Source organism: Mirounga leonina, unplaced genomic scaffold (genome assembly GCF_011800145.1).
Source record: "Mirounga leonina isolate KUSES-001 unplaced genomic scaffold, KU_Mleo_1.0 Mir_166, whole genome shotgun sequence".
NCBI lineage: Eukaryota > Metazoa > Chordata > Mammalia > Carnivora > Phocidae > Mirounga > Mirounga leonina.
The window spans coordinates 36654345-36666509 of NW_023270418.1; the positions used below are offsets into that span (position 1 = coordinate 36654345).

Genomic DNA, 12165 nt, shown 5'->3' on the forward strand with positions numbered 1-12165 from the left:
TGCCCAAAGTGAGGCTGGGGTCCGCCCACACGGCGGCCCGGGTCCGCCCAGGCCTGATACCGCAGCCGCAGTGGTCCCCGAGGGTCATCGCGAAGACGGGGAGCTCGACCGAGCCACCCCACCTGAGTCACCCCCGCCCACGTGGTTGAAGTTGGGGAGATGAAAGGGAATACTTGGGTGCAGTGAGGGATCCCCATCCCGGAGACACCGCCATGTCGGCTTCAGAGGGAGACCCTTCCCACAGGTCCTGGGCACAGGGTCCCAGGTGCTGCCTTGCCGAGTGCAGGTGGATTTCGGGGCTCTCCCCCTTGCATCGGGTGCCAACCACCAAGCTGGTTGCACTCCCTGAATGGTGCCGAGTCAGCTGGGGGTGTTGGAGACAGCGGGGGCCGCGAGGTGGCGGCACCGACTCACACATCACTGCCCAAAGTGAGGCTGGGGTCCGCCCGCACGGCGGCCCGGGTCCGCTCAGGCCTGATACCGCAGCCGCAGCGGTCCCTGAGGGTCATCGCAGAGACGAGGTGCTTGTCGGAGCCACCCCATCTGAGTCACCCCCGCCTGCGTGGTTGAAGCTGGGGAGACGAGAGGGTATACTTGGGGCCGGCGAGGGATCCCCACGCCGGAGACAGCGCGGTGTCGGCTTCAGAGGGCGATCCCACAGGTGCCTCCGGCAGCGCAGCGTCCCGGGCGCTGCCCTGCCGAGCGCAGGAGGATTTCGGGGCCTCTTTCCGCGCCTTGAGCCAAGCCCCAGAGTCCCACCGCACGCCCCTGCACGGTGCCGAGCCGGTTGTGGTGTGTCTACCGCAACGGCCGCGAGGTGGCAGTGCGGACCGCCCGGCACAGCCGAGCCTGGGGTCCACCTAAGGCGGAAAGTGGCGGTCTGCACCGTCCTAACTTAGGAGTCCGCCAATGGCGAGGTCTGGGCTTTTCCCACAGTAAATCTGGGGGTTCTGCCATGAGAAAGCCTGGGGCATCGGGTGGTGGGTGGCACCTGGCACTCTGGTGGGGTCCAAGGAGCAGATCTACCTGCGGACCTCTCTGAGGTGTGCTGATTCCAGCTCCCTCGCCTCCGCGGGCTCTGCCCGTGGTGCCAGCACCCTAGCCTTGGTGGGCGAACCCTGTGGACCGCGGGCCCCGATAACCCCCAGTGAGGCCGAGGTGGTCACTCCAGGGACAGATTGGCCAAGGCTACGGCTTGGGTATCTTGAAGCTCTCGGGTCTTTGTTCGGTTCCTGAGCCGGCAGTGCCCCAGCAGGCGGGGGCGCGGGGCGCTAGTCACCAGAGCGCGCCCGCGAGCCCTGGAACCTGGCGGGTGCGCCTTGTCCGGGTGACGGGAACGCAGCGGTCAGGGGACCTGGAGCACGCCCCCCACCGCAGCGGGAAGCCTGCCCTGTGGAAGCCGCTCTGGCCCCAACAGCCACTGTCAACTGGACGGTGCGGGAGCCGGGATCCATCACTCACCCTGACCTACCGAGACCCCTGGGTGCTTCCCGTGGCCCAAACTGAGCCCTCATCCCCTACGCTCACCCCCATGTGACTGCTCCCCGTGGACTTCTGGGGCCCTAGGGTGAGTGTGGGGTCTCAGCCACGGTGGCGGCAGAGGGGGGCCCTGAGTCCTGCGCAAGCCCCCGGAGCCTGTGGCCAGAACGCCCATCAGGAGCAGAGTGCACTCGCCGCGCTCGGGCTGGACGGGCAGCAGTGTGCATGGTCTGCCCCGAGGGGACCCGGCTGCTCCGACCCGAGGGGAGGGGGACATTTGGGGACAATGCCAGGCCCTGTCTACGGGATACCAGCGCAGGGGTGTGGAGAATGCCGTCTTTGGAGAATTCTGGGACGGGTGAGGAACGTGCGCTGGACCGGTCTGGGGCGGAGGTGGGCCTTGCGGTGGCCCCGAACACGGTCCCCATTCTGATTGGCTGGCAGGGCAGGGGCGGGAATTCTGGGCGGGGCCACCCCAGTTAGAAAAAGCCCGGGCTAGGGCCGGAGAGCAGGGTGTGGGAGGGGGTGGTGGGTGGGGTGGGATGGGGGGGTTCGGGGGAAACTGGGGAAGCAGGGGTGCCGAGGGGTAACCAGGGAAGCGTGGGGTACTGGGGGCAACCAGGGGAAGATGGGGACAGGGTGTAGGGAAGCTTGAGTGGGCCAAGGATCACCTTGGAAATCTGGAGTCTGGCAGGAGTGGCCGAGAGTTGAGGGGCTGGCTTGGGCAGGGCTGGTGGGCACCTGGCGGGAGTGTGGCGTGGGGTCCCAGGTGTCTTGGAGTCTGGGTGACATCGGCATGGCATGCGGCGGGCCCAAGCTGGGGGTGTAGAGGGAAGAGGGGGGAGCCAGACATTCATCCCGGTCAGTTTTGGTTTCAGGTCGTGGCGGCTGGTGGACAAGGGGAGCTGGTGAGGGGTTCGCCCAGGACCTGGGGCAGTTGGGCTGTTGCTGGCAGCCGTGGGTAAGTGAGGACAGCGGTCTGTTGGCCAGGTGAGTCCCCTCCCCTCCCTGGGCCTTGCTTTGCTGGCCTCCTGCAAGAAGGAGGTTGCAGGGAGCAAGGAGCAGCAAGGAGAGGTGGCTGACCTCCTGGCAGAGCGGCAGGACGAAGGAGGGCGGTCAGGACAGGTGACATTGTCTCAGGGGGAGCTGAGACTGTGCAGGCTGGGGGGGCCGTGTGCCCTTCCCAGGCAGAACGAGCATTTCAGGAGAGCGGGCGGGAGATGAGGCAGGGCTGCCAGCGCGGGAGGTGACAGGTGGCTGAGGGGATCCAGCTTGTGGGGGGCACCAGGCCTGGGTCGGACAGGAGAGGTGGGGACTCAGGGTGCAGCAGGGTCCCCAGCCGTCACTACATCTCACCCACCGAAATTCATTTAGTAGAAGGTACAGGAGCGGCTCCAGCATGGGCCTCCCAAGGCCCGAGTCGGAGCCTCGAGGGCTGGTGAGCGGGAGAGAAGGAGCAGTGCGCGGGGTGACCCGCAGAAGGACGTCACCCGGAGGGAGCGGCGGCTGCAGGTATGGGCTCCAGAGAGATTTCTGCAGCAAGGAGGCTGCTGGGGGCCCGGCCTGCGGACGGTCGTTCCCACGTGGCACTGCACCCCAGACGCTGGCGGGGAGAGGGCCCAGGGTGTACCTGGTGACACCCTACGCCCTCACCGCTCAGCCCTGGGGCTGGCATGGCAGACAGGACAGCGTCCAGGGGAGTCAAGGGCACTGGTGAGGCCGGACTAGGCGAGGAGGTTGGGGCGGAGTGAATGGGAGCTCTGGTGGGGGGTCGGGGCGCAGGCAGGGGTGAAGAGCGGGAGCCTGGCGGCGAGCCAGGGGAGGCACTGGCCTCCGGAGCCCGAGGCCAAGGCGGGCCCCTGCGGGCAACGACGGAGCAGCGATCGGTGCCTCCAGGCTCAGACTGGAGACAGGGGTGAGTGCCCAGCCTGCTGGCGGCGTGCCCGACCCCACCCCGCCCCCAGCTCTCTGCGCCCACTCAACCGCCTTCTCCACCCCCACAGCCAGGTCTCCAGTATGGGTGACGTGCCCTCCAGCCACCGAAGGCCGGGCGCGAGGCTGCGCTCAGAGGGGTATGACATGGTCCGGTGTGACGGTGAGGATGGACGTGCTGCCGTCCGGCCTTCCTGGTAAGTGCAGGTGTGAAGCACGGCCCCTCCAGGCCAACCGCCCCGCAAAGCACTCACGAGCACTCTTTCTTCCGTAGAACATTCCAGGCTGGCACCGCGGGGAGTCAGAACACCTACGGGTCTCGTTCCTTTGCCTTCCTGAAGGAGTCAACACACTGCTGCTCTCTGGACCTCTAGAACCCTCCAAATGACAAGGTGAGGAGCCCCCGGCCACCCCGGGGAGCGGGCCCGCGCCCCAGTGCCGGGCACTGACTCTCTCCCCGCCCGCAGAAATGGTGCTACCCAGCTCATGCCTGGGCCTTGGAACCGGGACTTCTTCAAGTCCCTCTAGCTCTGACTCAAGAATATGCTGCATTCTGGAACCACTACACTACTTGACTCAGGAATCGGCTCTGGAAGGTGAGTGCGGGCGCCCTTGTTCCGGAAGCTTCCCCGGCCGCCCTGCCCGGCCCCACTCATGTGTCTTGTCGCTCACTCTCTACAGGTTAAGCTAAAGGAACGAGATCAGCCTGACAGCACCACCGTCAGCAATGAGCAGCCCCCGTGGCGTCCGTCACCCCCCCGCCTGGCAACTTCACCTCCGTGGCCACCCTGCCGTGGCCAGGCGACCACCAGCCGCCACGCCCCCACGCCCCTCACCCTTCTTCTCTTCTTCCTTTTCTCTGTTCTCTCATTTCCTTTCTTTGCTTTCCTTTTTGCCCGGGACACTCAAAGCCGCCATGACTCTGTTTCCCCGTCCCTCCTGAATTCAATTTGCACTAAGTCGTTTGCACTGGTTTGGAGTCGTGGAACTGGCCTCGAGTCCCCGGGCGAGTGTGCAAGTGAACTGCTGAGTGTGCCTGGCCTCTGCGGCGCCCGCCTGCCGTCCACCTCTGGGGGTGCCCAGGTGCGGCCGAGTGTGTGAGGCCCCAACCCCCCCTTGCCTAGTCTGGAAGCTCCTAACACCGAGCAGACCTTGAAGCAATTCCATTGTACAGCCGCTCACTCTGTGCCCCTCCCCACCAGGGCTTCACCAGAAGCCTTGGACTCATCAATAAACACAGTTACAGCAATTTGTCTCAGGGACTCTGGAATCCGAGCTGTTTGCCTGGGGGTGGGGGAGATGGGCATGGGGGGGAGGCATGGGATAGGGAACATGAAAAAGGCATACGGGAACGGGGTGGGGGGCCACAAAGAGTGGGAAGGGCGAAAGGTGGGGAGAGGTACGTGGTGGGGAGGGGCGCAGGGACAGAGGGGGAGTCACAGGGCGGGGAGGGGCACAGGGATGAGGTGAGGTGAGGCACACAGAAGGGGAGGGGACCTGGGGGTGCACATGAGACAGGAAGCTGTTATGGCCTATGGCCGAGGACGAATCATGGGGGTGGGGGTGGGTGGGGGTGGATGGGGAGGGGTGGGCAGGGAAGGGCATATGACACGGGGAGGGGCCTGTGGGGTGGGGTGACAGAGGGAGGGAGACATGGGGTGAGGCCCAGGGAGGGGTCTGTGGGGCCAGGGCCCCTGCAGGGAGGGGTGGGAGGGTGGGGGTGGCCGAGGGAGTTCTCAGCAATGGGAGAGAAGCCAGACAACACCGAATCTCCCTCAGCTCTGTTCTGCCGCACTAACTGGCTCAGGGACGACACCCCTGGGCCTCCCTGAGCCCCTACCCCTGACCCCTGGTCTAGGAGATTCGTTTGCAGAATCATCTAGGGGAGTGGGCTTGCCATGTGGTTGGGTTGGGCCGTGCAGCCCAGGCCAGGGAGGGCTGGCCACTCTCATCCACGGAATTTGGCTGCCCCAGGGAGGGGCGGGGGTGGGGGGGCTGGACTGAAGCAGCAGAGAAGGGGAGGCGGGCGGGGACGTAGGTGAAGGACGAGTGAGGGGCCATGTCCTGCTGGTGTCTGGCCTTGGGTCTGTGCCTGGCTTGTAAGTGCAGCCCCCAGGAGCTTGTGGCTGGGGTCCCCATGCGAGACAGCAGCTGGGTTGGGGACCCCAGGCTGACAGCCCTCTGCCCCTGGGGGTGTGAACGCTGGGAGCATGAGGGGGCAGCTTGTGGGAATGAGGCTGGGGTCCTCGGCCCCTTGTCCGGCCAGCTGACAAAGGCCGGATGGCAAAGCCACGGGAGCCTTTCCTGGGCTGCCCTGACTCTGGGCGCTGTGCCACCCCCACAAGGTCCCCACCAGACTCCCCTCTGTCCTCACGTGTCTGGGACCCCCGCCCCTCCCACCAGACCAAGAGTGGGGCCCTCAGGATTTCTGGTTCCACATTAGGCGGGTGGACACCAGGGAGGAAGGTGGCCGGCAGGCCTCGCGCGGGGCCCTCCGGCTCTCCCGAGCACCTCCGCCATCCCCCGGAGGCGCCCCGGGGCCGGGGGCAGCACTCAGTGACGGGCTGCCGTGTCCGTCTCCAGGCCCACCGGCCCGTGAGATGAAGGGGCCGGTCCCTTAGGTGTGGAGTGAGGTCTGTAAACGGCCCTTATTATAAACACCTGTCTCTGCTGGAGCTCTGTTCACCTGGGCCAGCTTCCCGGGGCGCTGGGGGGATGGTGGTGTGGCCTGTGCAGGCGGGAGAAGCCAGAGGGATGCTCTGGGGAACACGGGGAACGTGGGCCCCAGGAAAGGGTGGGCCATCCTTTGAGCCCCCGAAGTCAGTGGGGCCAGTGCCTGAGGACTGCGGTCTCCTGTCACCTGGGCCATGAGTCACAAGCACACTTCCACTCTGACCTGGGGCCCGAGGCCTACTTGGGAACCGGAGTGCATCTGGTCAGGAATGCGGGAGGGTGAGGTCGCCCCTTTCCACACCCACCTGGGGGAGAATGCCTGGGGCCCCTAGTGCCGGGCCTGCCTCTGTCCCCCCAGGGCTGCCCACGGCCATGCCCCTTGTCCCCTCTGAATGCACAGGGCTGGGGCTGCCCCGGGCCTGCACCCCTCCCCATTTGCTCTGCTCTGGGGCTGCAGGACCAGGAGGGAAGAGCGTGCGGGGAGGGCCAGGGGCCAGGGCGTGCAGGAGAGGTGAGGGGCAGCCTGTCCCCTGCCCGCTGTGGGCTGGACCGAAGCAGCTGGGGCAGGATCCGCAGGCCAAGGCTCGGCAAACAGGTCACGAGCCCCCCCTCGCCCAGGGACTGGGAAAACAGAGGTGGCCGCCCCCACGCTGACAGAGCCCCTCCATGGAGCAGGGACAGCCAGGTTGGAATGTGTTTACCTTTGGCCCAACCCGATTTCCTGCTTTTTAGAGAAGGGGCTCCAGAGGCTGTCAGACAGGCTCCCGGCGCCCCCGCCACCCAGAGGCGCTTTCAAAATGCCCCTGCGCTGAGTTAAGTGTCTCCAGCAAACAGGGGCTTGGATTTCACTCCCCCCTTCCCCCGGCACGGCACCGGCGGGAGCCGGGGGGCGGGGGGGGGGTGGTGCGCAGCAAAGTTGCGGGGGAGGTCTGGGGAAGACTGAGCCCAGGGCTTTGGCCGGCCCTCCACCCCCACCCCACCGGAGGCCCCGCGGGGGGGAGATAAAACTGGGGGAGGGGGTCCCCAACCCCGACCCTTCCCCAGCTGAGCCAATCATCCAGCATTGAGGGAACAAGTCTCAACAAGCGGGGGTCCCTGTGACCCCCCATCCCTGTGTCCACAGGTGAGAGTCTGTGTGTCTGCACGTCCCTCGTGGCCCGCGTGGCCCTGCGTGCTCCCGGGCTGTGCCGCCCTGGGTGGTGCGCGTCCCCAGTCCCATGAGTGAGCCTCTGCTTGGGGCGCTGGAGGCATGGACGGGGCCCTGTCCGCGTTGGGGCGCTCTGTGGGGTCTGCTGGCTTTTGTGTGGCCCAGCCCCATGTGGGGGCCGGTTGTCCCCGGAGGGTGGACATCTGAGCCCTGCTGTGTGTGTGTCCTGTGTCTTTGTGAGGCTTGTGTCTCCACACGGATTTAATGACCCAAGAGCCCACTTTCAGGCAGGGATTATGGACAGCCGGGGGGCGGGGCGGAGTCAAGACACTTGTCATACCACTGAATGGGGGCAGAAAAAATTCCAACAATACAAAGGAAATGAACTCTTGAACAGGCCTAACATGACATTTGGGGTCTCACTACAATACACCCTGGGAAGTCTAAAAAACAAACAAAAAAAAACACAGGGTTGGGCCGGGCAGAGGGTGGGTCCCTCGCTCCCACCACAGGCTCCAGGGAAGACAAACGGTTTCCCTCTTCCCAGAGCGGAGGGGCAGGGGGCCCTGGCCGGAGGCCCCGTGCGGCCCTCACCATCAGGGGGACAGGAGGCTCAGCCACTGGTCGTGATGGGGACCCCATCCGAAGGGTGTCCTTCTGCCGGCTCCCCACCACCTTCCTGTTTTCAGGGTCTGTGTGTGTGTGTACCCGAGAAGCCCCAGAGAGCAGAGGGCCCCAGCAGAGATGGTGTGACCCGCAGAGGGGGATGGAAAGTTCTGGAAGGAGCCTCGCTGGCTCGGCCTCCCCCGAGGCTGCGGTCTCCGCACTAGGCCGCCCCTGCCTCTCCACCTCTCCCTCGCTGACTCCTTCCCTCCCTTCTCTGCACCTCTCCCCAGCCTGCACCTGGTGACGTGACTGGCCCTTTTCCAGGGGTGAGGGGACCCCGAGGGGGCCCCTTCCTGGAAGCCCACCTGCAGGCCGGCTTGCTGGGAAGGGCCTGCTCCTCGGCAGCCCCCGCCGCCCGAGCCACTTCCTGGAAGCGGTCACTGTGGGTACTCTGCCCCTTGTCAGCACTGCGCCTACATAAAGCAGACAGTGAGGGCCTTGTCCTCCGGGATCCCATGTTCCATCACCAAACACCTGGCCGGACACAGGCGGGCAGCCGGGTCCTCGGGGGGCGGCGCGGGCCTGGGGCTGGACGAGTAAACAGACATGGGCGCCAAGCGCAGGGGGGCCCCCTGCCCCTGCTCCTGCCCAGAGCTCGCTCGCACCAGTATGTGCCAAGCCCCGTGGACGCCTGTCCCGCGGGGCCGGGAGGCAGCTGTGGGTGCAGGGCTGAGAAGGGGTGGTGGGGGCACTGTGTGGACCCCCCCACGGGTCCCACACTTTGCAGAAACCCATCTGCTGGGGTGGGAGGCTGGGCGGGAGGGTCTGAGGAGCTGGTGCCTGGGGGGGGCGTGGGGGATGGGGGCAAGAAGCCCGACAAAGCATTTACCTTGAGCCTTGTCGGAAGATAGGCCCCCAGGGGTTTGAGGGTGGGGGTGACGGATGGGCAGCAGTGTTGGGAACCCGTGGGTCTGGTCTGCAGCCCAGAGGGCGGGGAGGAGGAAGGGAAGGACTCTGTGGTCAGGGATGAGAGATAAGGACAGACGACCAGGGGTCTGGGGCAGATGGCTGCCTGCCCTGACGGAGCCCTGACATGGGGGTGCAGAGGTGCCTGGGGGCGTGGAGCTGCCTCGCCCAGCCCAGGCCCCAGGCGAGGTATGCACTGGAGGGTGTCAGGCAGGGCAGGGCTGGGGGCACAGATGTTCCCAGGAGCTGGCCCCCCGTCTGGCCTTGGGGAGCCGTGATCCCCAGGGGCCATGGAGGACGGAGGCATGGCTCTGGGGCTTAGGGGCGGGGGGTGGGGGACAGGACTGTGGGGGCCACATGTCTGGCGGAGAGCACAGCCCAGGCGCGAGGCCTCCTCCCACCCCTGCCCTCCCCTCCTGGCCCCTGCCTTTCCCGGGCCAGCAGTGGGTTGGGTGGGACGTGCAGGAGACGGGGCCCAGGGGGAGAGCAGGGGCCCCTTGGGTTTATTCAGGTGGCTTTCAGATCACGCCCCGTGCGTGGCGGGGCCCACGGCACGAAGAGAAGCACACACAGAGCCCCCTACGGGCTCCCCATTGGTCGGCAGTGACATCACCCCTATGTCAACAGCATCCTGTCCTTCGGGGTTTATGGAGCAGGACGGACCTGCTCGGCCTCCGCCCCGCGCCCCACCCCCGGCCCACACACTAGCCCACTGTTCTGGGGTCTGGGGGTGGCAACCATGCCACGGCGTCCTACACAGCCTGCTCCTCCATCCACCCCCAAGCCCCCCACATCCCCACCAGAAAGCATGGGGGGCCGTGGGCCTGGCCTCCACCTCCTGGTCCCTCCCAGGGCCTGTGGCTTGGCCATGCGGTGAGGGACGCAGCACAGCCTCTGGGAGGGTCTCAGGCTGAGCACCGCGGAGGAGGGACCCACTGGGCCAGCCCCCCAAGACCCCAGAAAAGCCAGAGGGGCTCCCCTTCCTGCCCCCAAGCTCTGGCTGACTGTCATCCTGGGACCACAGACCACTGGAAGAGCCACATGGTGACCGCTGCCCGCCCAGCCCGATGGGCCCCCGGGAGCAGGGACATTTCCCGCCACGTCTCCTGGGGCTTCCTCCCGCGTTGGCCTGCTCCCTGCAGCCAGACCCCCACCAGCCCCCATCACCAGGAGGACGGCGGGGGGTCCGGGACATGGCCAGGGCAGGATGCGACTCCACACCCTTGCTCCCCAGAAGCACTGCATATGATGGGGACGCAGGAGGGGCCTCTCTCCGCAGAGGGACCCCTGTGTCCAGCAGGCCACAGAGCCTGGTGAGGCCTGGGGCTGGGGGACCGGCCTGGGGCTGGGGGACTTTGGGGTGGGCAGCATGGGCTCCCCCGCCCGCGTCTGGGCCCGCTGGGGAGCGTGCTTCGGCCACACCCTTGCTGCCAAACTGCCACGTTGCCTGCTGGGGGTTCTGCTTTTAAGTTACTGTCCCCCCCAGGTCACGGCCCCTTTCCAAGAAATTCCTGGGGCCCAGACGGGATGAGTTGGCTTGGAACAGCAAAGGAGGCCGGGCAGGAGGGTCTGGGGGCAGGAGGCGACCCCAGGGGGCCATGGCAATGGTCAGGGTGCCCTGGAGAACTTGGGGTCCCTGTGCGCTGGTGGGTAGGGAGAGCGGGAGGAGGGAAAGGGGGAGGGGTCCACTGCCCTTTGCCCTGTTTTCCCTTGCTAGCTTCCTGTTCATCCAGCTCTGTCACTAAGGAAGGGGGGTGACAAAGGAGGGTCCCTTGGCTCCTTGTGTTCCGCCCCCCTCCCACAGCCCTTCAGGGCTGACCCGTTGCCCAGCCCCCAGACCTCAGCCCCTGCCCATCTCTTTAGCCAATCAGCGGGCGCCCACGGGTGGTCCCACCCGGCAGAGCTGCAACAGGGTCTGCCCCCGGCCCCCGGGCAGCGAACTTGCCCTCCTGGGGCCACAGGCCCCGGTGCCCCCCATCCGAAGGTGAATGACCTCACCCTAGGCCGTGGGGCAGAGGGCATGTGTGCCAAGAGTGGCCCCCAAGGGACACGTGGCTGTTTGCAGTTCGGGAGGCGGCAGAGATAAAGCTGCTGTTTTCCCAGTGGGCACAGAGCCGGGCGGGGGGGGGGCGAGGGGCAGCCCAGGGTCAAGGTCAGGCCCGCTGCCTCAGGCTCCCCTTCCGGAACCCCCAGCCCCCAGCCCCGTCGGCATGGAGTTCCGGGAGGAAGGGTGGGGGTCGGTTGCAAGCCAGGTCCCTGTGCTCGGCAGCCCAGCTGGGCCTGTGTGGTGCGGGGACAGCCTCAGCAGCCCCCCTTCCTGAGAGGGTCCCAGAGTATTAGCCTCCCACATGCGGGATCCCGTCATGAGACAACCTAATTAAGGCCAAAGCTCACGGGTCCTGTGATTTGGATGGGTATGGCCCCTGCTGAAGGGGCTGCCAGCTGAAGACAGTTCATGGATGTCAGTGACAGGCGGAAGGAGGGTGGCAGACATGGGAGGGAGGCTGGAACAATAGGATTAAGGGCTTACATTATATGCATGTCACGGGCAAATGCTTGTGGGGAGAAGGGTGGGGGGGGCTGTGGGGGCTGGGTGGGAAGGGAAGGACATCTGGACGGGATCCGGAGGAAATGGAACTTCAGACGTCCCACGCCTGCCCACCCCGGGCCACCGTGGGCATGGCGGGGGCGGCCCGAGGGGCCCCCCAGACTTCCTGTTTCGAGCTGGGTGCTGGGCCCAGCCGAGCTGATGGATACTATATGCTCAGCCCTGGCGGGGTCTTCCCTGGGGTCAAATAGGAAGAGGCTTGCTGGGGGGCCACAGGCTGCCCAGTCTAGAGCAATCCTACGGGTCAGGGCGGCCCCAGACCTCCCCACTCCCCCACCATCCTTCACGGAGCTGTCACCCAAGAACATGCTCCAGACGCACACCCCTTCTGGCTTCGGCCCCATGTGGGCTCCAGGCTTTCCCTGTGCACGCCCTTGGTCTGTCTGCACACTCTGGCCTGCGGTCCCCAATTCCTGGGGCCCCCACCGCCCTGGGGTGCCCTCCTCTCTGGCCTGGCTCTGTTGCTGGGCCGATAAAGAGGCACGCAGGCATGTCTGCGTCTGTCCTGACTTTTCCCAAAGACCCAGGTTGGCTCCGGACGCCTCGGCCACCCTGTCTGTGCTCACGGCGCGTGTCGGAAAGGGTGCCCCACAGATCCGGCCGGCCAGCGCTCTGTGGGCTCTGCCCTGCTCAAGAGAAGGCGGCCAATCCATCACGGCCAACAGCAAATGGCCCATCACTTCCAAGGTGGCAGCAGGGTCTCCACGGATGGCCAGGGTTCCCATGACTCTGGGGGCAGGCGTGCATCTCGAGA

At 66.3% G+C, this 12165-nt stretch overlaps 1 protein-coding gene and 1 long non-coding RNA gene across 2 annotated transcripts; one reads left to right on the plus strand and one right to left on the minus strand.

The window, feature by feature from the left end:
- The first annotated feature begins 2014 nt into the window (after window positions 1-2014).
- On the plus strand, window positions 2015-4009 carry LOC118016189. Its single transcript, XR_004680773.1, has 4 exons — window positions 2015-3394; window positions 3483-3608; window positions 3686-3803; window positions 3879-4009. It is a non-coding gene; the product is annotated as an uncharacterized LOC118016189 (long non-coding RNA).
- A 264-nt stretch (window positions 4010-4273) lies between these two features.
- Window positions 4274-4666, minus strand: LOC118016188 (H19 opposite tumor suppressor). The gene is given in 5 exon segments (XM_035013539.1): window positions 4274-4385; window positions 4387-4426; window positions 4428-4511; window positions 4513-4568; window positions 4571-4666. Coding segments are annotated over 5 exon segments (318 nt in total). The 5' UTR covers window positions 4640-4666; the 3' UTR covers window positions 4274-4316.
- Window positions 4667-12165: the final 7499 nt, after the last annotated feature.